General features: G+C 41.5%; 1 protein-coding gene across 3 annotated transcripts in view; it reads right to left on the bottom strand.

The window, feature by feature from the left end:
• CDKAL1 (CDK5 regulatory subunit associated protein 1 like 1) overlaps positions 1 to 16935 on the bottom strand; it is a 419489-nt gene that overhangs the window by 110342 nt on the left and 292212 nt on the right. For all 3 annotated transcript variants that reach the window (XM_053245521.1, XM_053245520.1, XM_053245522.1), the window contains one exon: positions 3843 to 3988. In XM_053245521.1, the coding sequence (XP_053101496.1) occupies positions 3843 to 3988 (146 nt within the window). The remainder of the gene's footprint in view (positions 1 to 3842; positions 3989 to 16935) is intronic.

Raw genomic sequence — 16935 nt, 5'->3', positions numbered from 1 at the left:
AATCAGCATACTTTCCTTTCACTGTCTCTACAGCTGGACTAAATCTGGTTCAGACTGAGGTCCACAAGTTAGACCTCTTACATCTCAAATGTTCATGTGTCCATCACCTTGGATTGGGGTGGATAACTTCATTACAGTCTACACCATTGAGGTGTCCCTGTGTGTCACTCATTACAACTGTACCAAATTTGGTTCAAATCAGTTAGACAGTCTTCATGTTAGTGCACTTGCACCTCAAAAGTTCACACCTCCACTATCTTGGATTGGGGTGGATGACATCATCACAATCTACACCATTGGGGCATCAATATGTGTTCATTCAGCTGTAGCAAATTTGGTGCAAATCGGTTAAACTGACCGCAAGTTAGTGCACTTGTGCCTCAAAAATTTACGCATCCACTATCTTGAATTGGGGTGGATGACATCATCACAATCTTCGTTGTTGAGGTGTTCCTATGTGTCCCTACAGCTGTAGCCAATTTGGTTCAAATTGGTTAAAAAGTTCACCAAGTGAGTTAGCTCACTTGCGCCTCAAAGGTTTATGGGTCCACCACCTTGAATCAGGGTGGATGATATCATCACAAACTACACCAGAGGTGTCCCTGTGGGTCACCCACTACAACTGTACCTAATTTGGCTCAAGTTGGTTAGACAGTCCACAAGTTAGCTCACTTGCGCCTCAAACGTTCACACATCCACCATCCTAGATTGGGGCAGATGACATAACCACAAATTATGTCATTGAGGTTTTCCCATGTGCCCCTACAGATGCAGCAAATTTGGTTCAAATCAGTTAGGCAGTTCACAAGTTAGCCTACTTCCGTCTCAAATGTTTATGCATCTGCAATCTTGAATCGGAGTGGATGACATCATCACAAACTACACCACTGAGGTGTCCCTGTGTGTCACTCACTACAACTATACCTAATTTGGTTCAAATTGGTTGAACATCATCACTGGCTGTGCCATTGAGGTTTCCCCATGTGCCCCTAAAGCTGTAGCAAATTTTATTTATTTATTTATTTATTTATTTATTTGATTGATTGATTGATTGATTGATTGATTGATTGATTTATATACCACCCTTCCCAAATGGCTCAGGGCGGTTTTGGAATGCACTCCCAGCGGAAATTCGTAATCTTGATTCTTTACTGTCCTTCAAGAGAGCCCTTAAAACCTATCTGTTTGGCCTGGCCTTTCAGGGTTTTTAATCAGTTTTAATTGTTTTAATACCTGGTTTTCAGGGTTTTAATTGTTTAATAGTTTAATTGGTTTTTAAGTTGTTTTAAATTGGTATTTATATTTATATCTCTGTTTTAATTGTTTTTAATGTTTTCTGTTTTAATTGTAATTTGCTTCAAATCAATTAAGCGGTTCACAAGTTAGTCCACTTGCGCCTCAAATGTTCATGCATTCGCCATCTTGAATTGGGGTGGATGACATAATCACAAACTATGCCGTTGAGGTGTCCCTGTGTGTCCCTACAACTGTACCCAATTTGGTTCATATTGGTCCAAGCACTGTAAAGTTGATGGGGGGCGGGAGGACATATAGAATGCTGGGTGATCTCATAAGTCTACTGGAAAGTAGGCTATTAATGGACACTGATATTTAGCTTGAAATCAAAATTTCTAATTAATGTACAATAATAGTAACAACAACATCAAACCATCTTAAGCAAATAAAATGTGGTATAAGAGAGCAAGCTTAGTGTAGTGATTATGAAATTGCGAGAGATGTGGATTTGTATGCCACTCAAGTGGAATCAATCAATCAATCAATCAAGTCACGCTATAGTGGTATAGCAGCTAGAGTGTTGGACTAAGACTAGGAGGAGACCCAAGTTCAAATTTCTGCTCAGCCATGATGCATACTGGGTAACTCTGGGCACAACACACTCTCTCACTCTAATCTCACAGCTTTGTGAAGATTGGGGGATGGGGAAGAACTGCAAGAACTGTAAGCTGCCTTGAGAACTCCAAAGGAAAGACAGGACAAAAATATGATGATGATTATGAAGAAGAAGACATAATAGTGACTGAAGTAAAGTTCTATCCAAAGGGGGCTCTGAATTTACTAGGAGTGATCAGTAAGGGGGGGTGGGATCTGCATGTTAATATGTGATGTCAAGCATGGGGTTTATTACTTAAATGCCTCCGGCTCTATATTCTTTCCCAGGCTATCAGAGCTGGCTCCATGCACCAACATCTAGAGCAGATCCTATCTGCAGGAGCTCTGGGGACAGGGTGTTTTCAGTAGTGACACCCAGAATGACACCCAGTTCTGACAGTATAATATCAAATGTGGCCCCTGCTAACTGAGGAAAGAGGTACTTTTTAAAGTGGTGATTCTCTTATATTTAGCAGGGGGAGAGTAACTGTCCTATCCAATCCCAGCACAACGACTCTCCTGTGGTTGTTGCTGGTGTCTACCTAATGTTTCTAGTTAAGATTGTGAGCCCTTTGGAGAGAGTGAACCATCTTATTTAGTTTCCAGTGTAAACCACATTGAGAATTTTTTGCTGAAAGCAGTATATAAATATTTGTCATAGTAGTAGTAATGGGGTTTTTTTTTTGCTTTAAAAAAGCTTCATATTGAGATTATAATGTACATGCTTAATGTGATTCAGCCTCAGAATCATTTGCATTCCATTCTTTTCTACGAACAACTTAGAGAAGTACATATCTAGGATTTCTTGGTGGTCTACCACCCTGGTTTCCATCACACTGACCTGATAAGCTTTATAGATTAAGCCACATATGTTTTCAGACCATTCTTGACTAGATAACATAACTCCTGTTCTAAGAGGAATAGTTTTTCTCAACTTTAGTTTTAATACTAAAAGCCAAAATTAGGATTGAGAGTTGCCACTGAGAAACATGACAACTAATGTTCATGGAACATGATCCTTACTTCTTTTTCTTTGCTTTTTTTTTAACAAAATGTGGCTGTTTCAAACATGAGGTTTTAAATTCCAAGAACTCTTTATCTTGTACATACAGAAATTGCAAGCATCTCTGCACAAGTTTTCAACACCTGTTTGCAGGTAACAGCCACCGTATGTAGCAAAGCTACCTCATATTCATTGGGAGCACAAAAAAGACACATACAAGAAATTACAATAATTAGAGTAAGTCAGTCATTCTATACAAGGTCAATCTTGTTCACTGAGAAAGATAATTTTCAGCAAATAGTCTATCAACCATTCTCAATACTTAACTGTTCAATGCTTTAGCTATTGCTACCTACTACAGATATTTCTTAAACATACAATTCTTTGTGCACAATAGAGCCAAGAGAACATGTTTTAAATAGACTTGTCTTGTTGTCAAAATAATTCTTGCCATTATGGAAATGGATTTTGAAGCACTGCCATGAATTGTCATAATTTGCTAAAGCAAATTCCTAGGATTAACATACAAAGTCAACCTATCCCCCACATACAGGAAGTAAAAAGCAACTTTAGGACAATATTCTCCAAGTATGTTATCACAGCTTGCACGGTTTTTTGTATTCAGTGTCAACTATCTTGAAAAGATGCATTAAAGAAGTGCATTCCAAACTTTCTATATAGACTGCTATTTAAGCATGCAAGTCATTTGAAACAGATTACATTGAAAGTGCATTATATAAGAAATATGTACTTGATGTGGTCTATTCCTCTAACTACAGCAAAGGAATAAACCACATCAAAGGAACTGTACAGCACGTACAAACTCCGAAATCACAAGAAGATGATTCTCTTTTCTTCCTTTATTGAGAAGTTGCAGGTAACTGCAGGTAAACCAATGCCTTGTACCCAGAACACAAGCTTTTGATATTTTAAGTATTAACAGACTTACTTTTCTTTAAGGAAGTCAACTACCCTTTTAAAGTCTGCCACGCAATATTCCCTCTTCATGTCCATCAATATACTATCCGAGGCAGTTTGGACCGGTACATGAAGAAAAGCATAGACTCTTGGATGATTGAGAATTTTTGCCATTTCCTAGAACATAAAAAATAATAATCAGATCCTAAAGTACACAGTTTTGCCTCCAAAAAGAGGCAAAGATGTACACGCACAGAAGACACAGACATATCATACATATTATTAAGCACTTTATAGTCTGATGTGACACCACATACAAGTTGTTAGATATAAGCAAATATACTTAACAGCAGCTCATTTAACAATGGTTTTAGGAGAAGAAGGATTAGTCTAAGGCTTTTGGTAGTGGAAAGTATATAGTGAAAAATATTGAAGAATGAGAATTACAATCATTCCTTGCTAACCGCGAGGGTTCTGTGCAAGCAAAACCCAACAAAAATCGTGGTTTGCAAAATTGCGATTGGCAAGACTAAGAATGCTATGGGAAACAAGGGGTTAGGGGAACTGTGGCCCCTCCTCACTAGCCCTCCATCCACTCCAGCTCGCTCTCCACCAGCCCCGCGTGCCAAAGAGCCATGAGGTCACAAAGGGAGGAGTGCAGCAGTGGCAAGAGAAAGGAGAAATGCCTCCACCCCAGATCCAGAGTGTGGAGTGGGAAGAGAGAAACTGTGGCAGCAGGAGGAAGGAAGAAACCAAACAGCCAACTGGCCATCCTCCCCAAGTGGGGAGGGTAATTGCTGCCTTGGCACGTGCTGGGGTGAGGGGACAGAAACTCAGTTGCGGGTGGGAGAGAAACAGGGACTGGGAAATGGGGCTCTGTGGGTTGGCTATGAACGCTTTCTTCTTCTTTTCTCTCTCTCTCTCTGCTGCTCCTCTACGGTATCTCTCTTTTTCTCCTTTACTTTTGTCTCGAGAAACTCATGTATGCTTAAGGAGAGACTGCCTACAAAGATCCAGCTGAATATACTTAAAACTGTGTTAGACCAATCCAAAGTTGGCAACGGACAACTGTATCTCAGAAAATATATTATGGGCTAGTTCACACATGCAAGTATATCAGTTGATCACTCAGCATGTGTTGATTTACAACTGAATGTGTGAAATAAGCATTCTACTTAAGGTGAAGCAAAGTGATTGAACTGTCCTGTCTATGCTGCTTCATCTGTGACGGCCAATTCACACATGCGCCTTAACATGTGATGCTTCAGTCATCAAGGAAAGCTTATATATGTGTGAACCAGCCTTACTTCCACATTCCTCCAGTTATGCTTCACGTATATAGCTTGCCAAGTTTTCATACATGAATTCCTGGGCTGGCATGAAAATCCCTCCTCCCCAGTTCAAGACTTGTTATAGTATGTGAATAATGAAATCTCTTATCCCTTTATTCAACCAAAGGTAAAATTTGGCTTGCAAGGTTTTGCATTCTGCCTCCCTAATCTTTCTGGTTCTTCTGGAAATCAGACTATGAGTCTGTGGACAGGAATGTGTAAACTTTAGTGTTGCATAGTTTATTTTTAGGTACACTAGACATATTAAATTATGATTAACAGGGTGCATTGGACTAAGATGATATCAATTTTCAGCTATCTTCTGGGGAAGTATCCTAACATTTTAGAAGTCTCTGTGAGTCAACAAATCAGGCAAGAAAGGACTTGATTATCTTTATAACCAGGACCCAAAAAGTCACATAAACTAGTAATGTGCATGCAAAGGCCTGAACTTATATTTCTCAAACTGTAATCTCTATAGGCCTATTCAGACATTATGTTGTACAAGTGTACAGATGTCGGCACACACTGACATGTTTTGGTCAGAATGACTACCTGCATTCATATTAAAAGTTAACCTGGGTGCAGGCCAGAGGCGTAACTAGGGAAAACGGCGCCCGGGGCAAGCACTGAAATGGCGCCCCCCCACCCCCCCGCACCCCCCCAACATACTACATTATACTTAGGTTTTTCCTCACAAGCGCCCGCCGCTGCCGCCGCCAAACCAAGCCACTGACTGGCCGCCAGGCGCCAGCAAAGCAATGGGGGGGGGGAGCGGGCGGCGCGGAAGGGACCGCTTGTGGGGGAGGGGGCGCCGACACACTCCCTTGACTGCTGCAGCGCTGCTGCACTGAGCAGGAAACATTTGTATTAACAAAATTTAAACAAAAAATTCAAAAATATTTTTTTTGTCATGGTGGCGCCCCCCATGTGACCAGAAAAGATGGCGCCCGGGGCACGTGCCCCCCCCTATAGTTACGCCTCTGGTGCAGGCTCCTCAAGTGCATGGTACAAATAGAAAGTGTACTGCTGTACCTGTGTTCAAAATAATGTGTGAATAGCTGTACCTGTATGCATATTGAACTTGTGCACACTGTACACTCATACAAGAGTACACTCATTCAACATAATGTGTGAATAGGGCTTATGTCACATAGTAAATCACTGTTAACAATTTTAAGAAGACTTTCCAAAGCATTTGAAAGGTCAAAGTGATGCTTAAAAGGGGGAAAGTAAAAAATCCCACTGGCACTACCCAAGTATGCAGAAGTGAGCAGCATAGTTCTTGGAGTCCACCCTCTGCTTGGACTTGATTGACTAGCTCACTTGGGTTCCAGAAGCGTACCTTCCCAGCAGATAAAAAGCTGAAAATGAGTACATGTTGTAAGGAGAAAAGAGGCACAGCTGACAGGACGAAGAGTCATCCTGCATGTGGTAATGCACAAAGTAACAGAAGATGACTAAGAATAGAACACCATGTGTTCTGGCCCTCTCAAATACATGGAGGAGCAGCTTGGGCACACATGCCACCCCATTCAGCATGTACTCTTGCTGCAACCTAATCACACTGGACGTGTGTGCATGCATGCGCGCACTGTCTGGATAAACCAGCACCACCATGCAATTGGCTGCACATCACCCAAACTGGTCTTGTATCTTTCAACCTGCTACAACAAAAGGTTCAAGCAGGTACATAATCTACATTTTCAGCAGCATAAAATAAAATAAACTATAGAGTACTTTTATTACACTCATAGGCCACATCTGGCACAGACGGACCCAAAGGTGGGGATCCTAAATCGCTTGTTAAGCTCTTCCATTTCAGAGACTTAGACCTTAATACAACTTCCCTTCCCTTCCCTTCCCGTGCAGAAATGATATTATAGTTTTAACACCAAGATTCATATAGTAGATGTATTCTACAGTAGAAGGGTTATCATTCATAACTTCTTATACTATAAAAAAGTAAAATCTTTGTTTCCTTCCATATAATTTTATTTAAATAATTTTTAAATGTAAATGAATGTATCATGAAGATTCCTAAATAAACAACCAATGACATCTAAATTTCTATAATCAGATGGATGTATATCATATTTGTACACAAATTTGTTAATTTAGTACATTAAATAAAAAAGGAAGATACCCTGTTACTGCTATAGGTAATATATTTCCACATAATTTCATTAAAATGTCTGCGGTATATTACCATATATTTTTTCTAATTCAAAACTTGATAATCAAAATATAAGCTGCTGCTTCTGGAGGAGACAAAAGATGAAATTCCTTCCGAAATTGGAAGGCCTATCCAAATGAAGAGAACAAAAAGGAACACAAACTCTGGCAAAAGAAATGCAAGGTGACAATAAGGGAGGCAAAAAGAGTTTGAGGAACGTTTAGCCAAAAGTATCAAGGGGAATAACAAAAACTTCTTTAGTACATCAGAAGCAGGAAACCTGCCAGGGAGGCGGTTGGGCCATTAGACAATGAGGGAGTGAAAGGGATTATTAAGGAGGATATGGAGGTTGCAGAGAAACTGAATGAGTTCTTTGCATCTGTCTTCACGGTAGAGGATACTGAGCATATACCTGTTCCTGAACCAGGCTTTTTAGGGATGGAGGCTAGAGAGCTGAGTCAGATAGTAGTGACAAGGGATGATGTTCTAAACTGTGTGGAAAAACTGAAAGCTAACAAATCACCAGGGCCGGATGGCATCCATCCAAGAGTCCTCAAAGAACTCAAATGTGAAATTGCCGACCTTCTTGCTAAAATATTTAACTTATCCCTGAAATCGGGCTCTGTACCAGAGGACTGGAGAGTGGCAAATGTAACACCGATTTTCAAAAAGGGATCCAGGGGAGATCTGGGAAATTACAGGCCAGTTAGCCTAACATCCGTTCCAGGCAAATTGATGGAAAGCATCCTCAAGGATAAAATTGTAAAGCACCTAGAAGAACAGGCCCTGCTCGGAGTGAGCCAGCATGGCTTCCGCAAAGGTAAATCTTGCCTCACCAACCTTTTGGACTTCTTTGAGAGTGTCAACAAGTGTGTGGATCAAGGTGATCCAGTTGACATAGTCTACCTGGACTTCCAAAAAGCTTTTGACAAAGTTCCTCATCAAAGGCTCCTGAGGAAACTTAGCTGTCATGGGATAAAGGGACAAGTACATGTGTGGATTGCTAACTGGTTGAAGGACAGGAAACAGAGGGTAGGTATAAATGGAGAGTTTTCACAATGGAGGGAAGTAAGAAGTGGGGTCCCCCAGGGATCTGTACTGGGACCGGTGCTTTTTAATGTATTCATAAATGATCTAGAAGCAGGGGTAAGCAGCGACGTGGCCAAATTTGCAGATGATACCAAACTCTTCCGGGTAGTGAAATCTCAAACGGATTGTGAGCAGCTCCAAAAGGATCTCTCCAACCTGGGGGAGTGGGCGACAAAATGGCAAATGCAGTTCAATGTTAGCAAGTGTAAAGTGATGCACATTGGGACAAAAAACCCCAACTTCAAGTATATGCTGATGGGATCAACATCACAACACCTGGGCTTTTTAGTTTAGAAAACACCTGGGGCTTTTTAGTTTAGAAAAAAGACGACTGCGGGGAGACATGATAGAGGTCTATAAAATCATGCATGGTGTGGAGAAAGTGGAGAGAGATTCTTTTCCCTCTCACACAACACTAGAACCAGGGGTCACTCCATGAAATTGATTGCCAGAAGGTCTAGGACCAACAAACGGAAGTACTTTTCACACAACGTGTGATCCACTTGTGGAACTCTCTGCCACAGGATGTGGTGACAGCCTACAACCTGGATGGCTTTAAGAGGGGTTTGGATGACTTCATGGAGCAGAGGTCTATCAATGGCTACTAGTCGGAGGGCTGTAGGCCACCTCCTGCCTCAAGGGCAGGGTGCCTCTGAGTACCAGTTGCAGGGGAGTAATGGCAGGTGAGAGGGCACGCCCTCAACTCCTGACTGTAGGCTCCCAATGGCATCTGGTGGGCCACTGTACGAAACAGGATGCTGGACTAGATGGGCCTTGGGCCTGATCCAGCAGGGCTGTTCTTATGTTCTTATGAAGTGGTTAAAACGACTATGATAAAATGGACTCAAGATGTGGGTCATAATATAGATATGGCAGCTTGGGAAAAATTATGGAAAATGGATTTAAAGTTCATTGCATGTTATACTTTAAAAGAAAATTATTACAAGATGATGTACAGGTGGTATCTGACACCCAAAAAATTAGCATTAATGTATAAAAATGTTCCAAACAAATGTTGGAAATGTGGACACTGTGAAGGAACTTTTTTTCATATGTGGTGGTCTTGTGGGAAGGCAAAGGCCTTTTGGGATATGATATATAATGAGTTGAAGAAAATTTTTAAAATGACATTTCCTAAGAGACCAGAATCCTTCCTGCTGGGAATAACGCAAGGAGAGTTTTCCAGAAGAAATTTAACATTTTTTATGTATGCAACCACGGCGGCCAGAATAGTATATGTGCAGAAATGGAAGGACAATGAAATGCCCTCAAAAGAAGATTGGCTGATAAAAATTTTGGAATATGCTGAGATGGCAAAACTTACAGTACTGATAAGGGATGAAAACTTGGAATGTTTTAAAGAAGATTGGAAGCTGTTCTTACTATACTTAAAGAACTATTTTTCTAATATCGATTTTTCAGCAGGGTTTGAAATTTAGTAATAATAGCAGGTTGGGTAGAGTAAAATCGAGTTTGTAATGTGTAGGATATATGTTTTGAATTATTATAGCAATGGTTGATTTGTATAGTTAATGAATCACACAGATTGGTGAGCGGGAAGTCAATATTTACTTAATTAGATGTAATGGGATTGTTAAGATATTGTAAAAACCAATAAAATTTTAAAAAGCAAAAAAAATAATCAAAATATATGCCTTTTAAAAAAACAAACCTTAAACCGAAATACAAATGAAGCAAGTTGTGTTACTACACATTATTCATATTCACAAAACAAAACATGTGTCAGGTCATCCAACAAGGAACACAAAGGATTTTATGCATTCAAGTCAAATGACAGATTTGTAACAGTAGAGGTGGTGGCTAGTAGAACAATTGCCCATCAGCATATAAATATCTATTATAGAGGTATCTCATTTGGTTATTAATGAATTTACAAATATTTAAAAAAACTGGAGACAATTACACAAGGTATACATTTGCTCTGTGTTAGTGGCCTTATCTTTGCCCTGGTATCATGAACTGGCAGTAATTATAAAGGAATGCATTTTATTTTTGTAAAACTGCATTTTCCAGTGGTGATCTGCCACCAGACATTCACAAAGACTCAATTAATGCTGATCTTACTACTGCCACTAATCCATGAACAAAATTAGCCTCTGCTCCAAAGATTTGCCATCAGTAGAAGGCATTTACAAGTGACTGATGGAGGACTTGATGCTGAGCAGAAAATTTTAGAGTGAAAGATTCGATATTCAAATATCCCACCTCACCAAACAATGAAGATTTTTAAAAAGAACATATGTGATGGATCTTGTTACAAGCAGCTTTGGGATCCAATTTTTGACTGAAGAGTATGTGTGGGGGATGATACTTGGATAAAAAAAACTTGCCATTTGTGGAAAAAAGTGAAAGCGCTTACAAATTCATTCATGCCCCCCAAAGCACGGAAACTGTAAGTTAACCTGTCCACCATGTAACTTGGTAATGATATTATTTGCTCCTGAAATAATAACTTCATCTTCCAAGCTAATACAAGGCTCAGAAACATCCTCCTTTCCCTGGCAGCCCTAGATAAGGTTAAGTGTGCTGTCAAGGGACTCCAGGCGCCCACAGAACCCTGTGGTTTTCTTTTGGTAGAATATAGGAGGGGTTTACCATTGCCTCCTCCCGCGCAGTATGAGATGATGCCTTTCAGGACCTTCCTATATTGCTGCTGCCCAATACAGTACCAGCGGGGATTCAAACCAGCAACCCTCTTGTTAGTCAAGCATTTTCCTGCTGCAAATGTGCATTTTACTCACCCCCCCTCCTGGAGCTTAGCAGCTTCTTCCTCCCCGCTTTGCCTTTTGTTCCCTCTTCCTCCTGTCTGTTGTTGTGAATGACTGGACAGACTGAATCCTAAGCATGTCAGGAAGAGTGGTGTGGTTTGCTTGCAAGGGCAACTGCAGGAATTATGGAAATGGCAGTAGAGTCTGAAAAGACTAAACATTCTAGTAGCCACCACACCACTCTTCTTGATGTGCTGAGGATTCAGACCAAAGGTCACAACAATGGAGGTGAGGGAGCAAGTGAAGTTGGGGGGAAGCTTCCGCATCAGGGCAATAGGTGGGAGGAGGAAGAACCCTCCCTACTCACAGCCTGTCCCCAACAGCTTCAGTCACAGCTTCAGTCAGAGCAGTAAGTAAAATACACAACTGGAGGAGTCCACAATTGGAGGGCTGGTGGGAAGGGGGCACACATCTCCAAGCTATGAGCTTGGATATGTTCTTTGGGGGTTATAGAGCTTTGGAGGTGGCTTTTTGCACCCCAAGGTTCATGACCCTGCTAACTGGGCAAAGAGGCACCTTTTACCATGGTGATTCTCTTTATTTAGCAGGGGGAGAGTAACTGGCCCTATCCACCCCCAGCACAGTACTTCCAGTGACTGTTGCTGGTGTGTGTCCTATGTTTCTTTTTAGAATGTGAGCCCTTTGGGGACAGGGAGCCATCTTATTTGCTTGTTATTTCTCTTTGTAAACCGCCCTGAGCCATTTTTGGAAGGGCGGTATAGAAATTGAATTAATAATAATAATAATAATAATAATAATAATAATAATAATAATAATGACTGAAACCAAGTTGGGAGGACTTTGTTGATATCTCTGCAACACCTTATCTGAAGGTTGGGGCTAACACTGAAGCTGGTATCCGTTCTGTTTGGTGACTTGTTATGATTAATGCCATGGAATGTCCACTGGAAGGAAGGGGTGCAACAGGAATGCTACTTTGGAAATAAATCCTACTCACAGATACCATTAGGTGGTTATGTAATAATACAGTGTTGCATCATATGTGAGGAAGGGAACGGGGATGGTGTGTAATCCTGAGGGAGTTATATGAAGGGTGAGTGGAATGGATGAAATCACAGAAAGATGATCATGGTCGCTTGCAGCAGCAAGGAATTGGGTGGAATGATAGGACAAAGTTCCTGGGTGAAACAAGTGATTGAGAAGAGTGACAGGACATGAAGATGAAACAATCTTTGTCCTATTAGTTTTCCATGGGTAGAGATGTACTGGTGTGAGGTACTATTCAAACACGAGATCCTCAACCAGCAGTCTAAAATGGTATTATCCAGAAAGGGCTGCACAATTTGGTATTTCTGAGCACATTTCAGCTCTGCATTTGATGGACAAAACAAAACTGAGGGAAGACTATATGCTTGGTAAAGTGCTGTGAGGAAAGGCAGGGAAGGGTTAACCAGCAGTTGACAGCACAGAAATGATAAAAATTGTGCTGAAATCTACTGAACACATATTTCAAAGACGGCAAGCCCAGTTAACACTGGGAAATTTATTTCTACCACTTGCTAAATACACAAATTTCCCCAACTACAACTACAGTGTGCAGAATATTTAAATACTTTGTGCATTATAAATAGAAGAACAAAGAGAGAAGAGAGGAGAGATTACCAGTTGTATTATAATACATTTTCAGATGCAGTGTCAGGGCATGTCTGAGGAAGCCATCTGTAGAGTATCAGCTTAAATGAGGCTAGAAAACACAAATGCTGAATTGACACGAAGAATCAAAGAGAAAGAGTAAAGAAATTCTATTCTTAACTTGTAGCACTCTTGGCATTCCGTGTGCATTCAAAGAAGGTTAAAAATGCCATACAGGCCCCTTCTCAATAGCTGGTATATCACTAAAACATCCTGAATTAATAATGAAGATAAAACCCCACAGATGGCATATGGAGGAGTTTGAACTAGACTCATTTTGACAGGAGACATGGAAGTCTATGCATCTCATCATGTGAAATTAAGCATTTAAAGAGGCACTGGCAGGTATGAATGGCCTTTTTAGAATAAAGACTCAAGCATACGCCACCACACTCAAAACACAAGGTACCACACAGCCAGAAAAATTGTGAAAGTGTTCAAAAGGTTTGTATCAACCAATTTCAGAAAAAGGGTAAAGTTAGTGATAAACTGGGCCCTTAAAAAGAGTTTAGTGTGTAGGCACTAAATCATTCACTTTCCTATAATGTCAGAAAATTTTGGATGCAGCAAATATCTACAGCTGCTCAAATCCACATACACAGAGGTGTTTTTTTTTTTTTTTTAGGTTCTGATTCTTTGCAGCATGCACTCCTAAATATTTTTAATTCTCATGACCCTTTTGTAAATGATTTCTAGTATCATAAGAACAGCCCTGCTTGATCAGGCCTAAAGCCTATCTAGTCCAGCATCCTGTTTCACACAGTGGTGCACCAGCTGCTGCTGGGAAGCCCACATGCAAGAGATGAAGGCATGCTCCCTCTCTTACTGTTGCTCCCCTGTAACTAGTATTTAGAGGCATCCTGCTTCTGTGCCTGGAGGCAGCGCATAGCCATCAAGACTAGCAGCCATTGATAGACCTCCATGAATTTGTCTAAAGTCATCCAGGCTGGTGGCCATCACAACATCCTATGGCAGAGAATTTAATAGATTATGTGCTGTGCAAAAAAGTACTTCCTTGTGTCAGTTCTAAATTTCCTGGCAATCAATTCCAGAGGATGACCCCTGGTTCCAGTGTTGTGAGAGTGGGGGAAAATATTTTCTCTCTCCACTCAATGCATAATTTATACACCTCTATAATGTCTCCCCTCGTCTTTTTTCTAATCTAAAAAACCCCAGATGTTGTAGCCTTGCCTTATAAAGAAGATACTCTAGGCTCTGCACATCTTGGTTGCCCTCTTCTGCACCATATCGAGTCCCTTTTTGAGATAGAGTGACCAGAACTGTATTCAGTACTCCAAATGTGGCTTCAATATAGATTTGTATAAGGGCATAACAGCATTAGCAGTTTTATCTTCAATCCCCTTCCTAAAGGACCTAAGCATGGAATTTGCCCTTTTCACAGCTGCCACACAGAGCTGACACCTTAAATGGACTATCCACCACAACCTTAAGATTCCTCTCCTGGTCAGTCACTGACAACTCAGACCCCCATCAGTCTATATGTGAGGCCGGGGTGGGTTTTTTTGCCCGAACCCTATTCGCTGCTTTGTTGCCTACTCACTCTGTTTGGAGAGATCCTAAATAGTCGGGTGTCATCTAAAATTTGGCCACCTCGCTGCTTGCCCCATTTTCTAGATCAGTGTTGGACTAGGACCGGGAAGAGCTGAGTTTGAATCCATTGTGAAACTGACCATTTATTCTCACCGTTTCCTGTCCTTCAACCTGTTGCCAATCCACATTTGAACCTGTCTCCTTATCCTATGACTGCTACAGTTGATCAAGCAACTTTGTCAAAAGCTTTTTGAAAGTACAAGTGTACTATGTCAACTGGATCACCTTTATCCACGTGCCTGTTGACACTCTCAAAGAACTCCAAAAGATTGGTGAGTCAAGATTTACCTTTGCAGAAAGCAAAATTATGCTGCTGCTGCTTCAGCTAGGCCCATTCTATACGTTTAACAATTTTATCTTTAAGTACGCTTTCCATTAATTTACCTAGAACAGACATTATGCTAACCAGCCTGTAATTTCCTGGATCCCTCTTTGAAAAGTGGTGTTACACAGGCTACTTTATAGTCCTCTGGTACAAAGCCAGATTGTAGGGACAAGTTACATATTTTTGCTAGGAGAACAGCAATTTCACATTTGAGTTCTTTAAGAACATTCAGGTGAATGACATCTGGCCCTTGTGATTTGTTCATTTTTAAGTTTTCAAGATAGTTTATGACAATCTCTTGTCACCTCAGTTTGACTCCTTTCTTCAGATTCTGTCCCTGAGAAGCTCAGTTCAGACACAGGTAAACACTCAGTATCCTCTGGCATAAAGGCAGATGCAAAGATCTGCAATCTCAATATCCTCCTTAATAATCCCTTTCACTCCCATGTCATCTAATGTTCCAAAACCATTAGGGATGTGTACGGAACCAGTTCTGTGCACTCCTGGGAGGATGGGGAACAGTGGTCCCTCTCATTTTTTCCATCTCTGTGCAGAATGAGTTTTGTTCTGGGTGGCAGTATCAAGGCACTGTGTGCGCACATGCATTCAGAGTGGGGCCTTCCTAATTCAACCTGAGCAGAATCTAAAATTAACTAAGTGGACATCAGAAAATGTGTGAGTGCACGCATATGTGCACCCCTTAAAGGAAACAGTGGCGGGAAATGTTGCTTTAAGGGTCAGGGAAGGCGCTGCCTACCTGCCAGCCCCTGCCCTGCCAATTTCCCCCTGCTGGGGCTCTTCCAAAGTGCGGGTGCGCGGTGTGCCTCCTTGGAGCCAGGATCAGCATTGTCACATAAATGGCCGACACGATCCTGGCTGCAAGGAGGCACACTGAAGCCCCGCGCACCTGCTCTTTGGAAGAGCCCCAGCAGGGGAAAAGTGGCAGGGCAGGGCCTGGCAGGTAGGCAGCGCCTTCCCTGACCCTTAAAGCAACCCTCCCTGCCCTCTCAGAACCGGTTCAAATGCTCATTGTGGAACCAGTTCGGTGCTCCTAGAATAGAGTGCTGAACAGTTCCGTGCACATCCCTACAACCATTTCTCTGGCAGGTTTCCCACTTCTTATGTATTTAAAGAAGTGTTATTTCCCTTAATGCATCAACTCTGTTAGTTCTTTTGTTGTACCAAGACTTCATCTCAGAAAAGTACAGAAAGGATGCATATGTAGAAGTTAATGTTCAGACTATGGCACTCTGACAGATTCATGAACTCTAATTCCTGGAAACATAGTATGTTTGAGTTAGCAGGCCACTCAGTAGTCCAGCAGCAAGCAAATTTTATAGAACACTAAATGTGCCTTTGTTCTGGCCTCAAGCCACCAGATAATCTTAGAAATATGTCTATTCATAGGCAAAACCAGGGGGGGCAGCCAGGGGGTGGGGAGAAACCAGGGGGTGGGGGAAAACCAGAAACCAGAAGCCAGGGGGTGGGGAGAAACCAGAAACCAGGGGGTGGGGAGCCATGCTGCTCCCCACCCCCTCCCCAATTAGCAATTAAAAAAATTAAAACAACATTTTTTTACCTGTAGCCCCTTCGGGGGGCTTCCTAAAGGCTGGGGGGGGTGTCTGTAAAGGTTCCCCCTCCCCCTGCTGGCCTCTTGGACCACCAACGCAGCCCATCCCAGGCTAATTTTCAGGCCTGTTTGGGCCTACAAAGATCAGTGTGGTGGCCATTTTGGAGGTCTCCGCACATGCTCAAAAGGCCTCTGTGAGGCCTGGCAAGGCATAGGACTTCACAGTTACCATTTGAGCATGTGCGGTGGCCATTTTTTTAAATTACAAAAAAAAGGCTACTGAAAACAAAAATGACCACCACACATGCTCAAATGACCTCTGCAATATCCAAGTCTAGATTTTTCCCCGATCTAGGGAGTAAGAAGAATGCAAAGTTGTTGGCAAGGGACCTGGGCATTTAAAAAACAGATATAAATGGCACAAATGTGAGTGGACAAAACATCCCTTAAAAAGACAATGTTGGTTTAATACCTTGTAAGCTGGTAAAACTGAAGGGTGGCGGGGAGAGGCAAGGAATAAAATAGAAATATTCACTCACATGCTGTTTAATTCTCTATACAGAGCTCTATCTTTATCTGA

Source organism: Hemicordylus capensis, chromosome 4, assembly GCF_027244095.1.
Source record: "Hemicordylus capensis ecotype Gifberg chromosome 4, rHemCap1.1.pri, whole genome shotgun sequence".
In the NCBI taxonomy this organism is placed as follows: domain Eukaryota; kingdom Metazoa; phylum Chordata; class Lepidosauria; order Squamata; family Cordylidae; genus Hemicordylus; species Hemicordylus capensis.
Note: the sequence above shows the minus strand (reverse complement) of the source record. Positions and strands in the feature narration are given on the sequence as shown.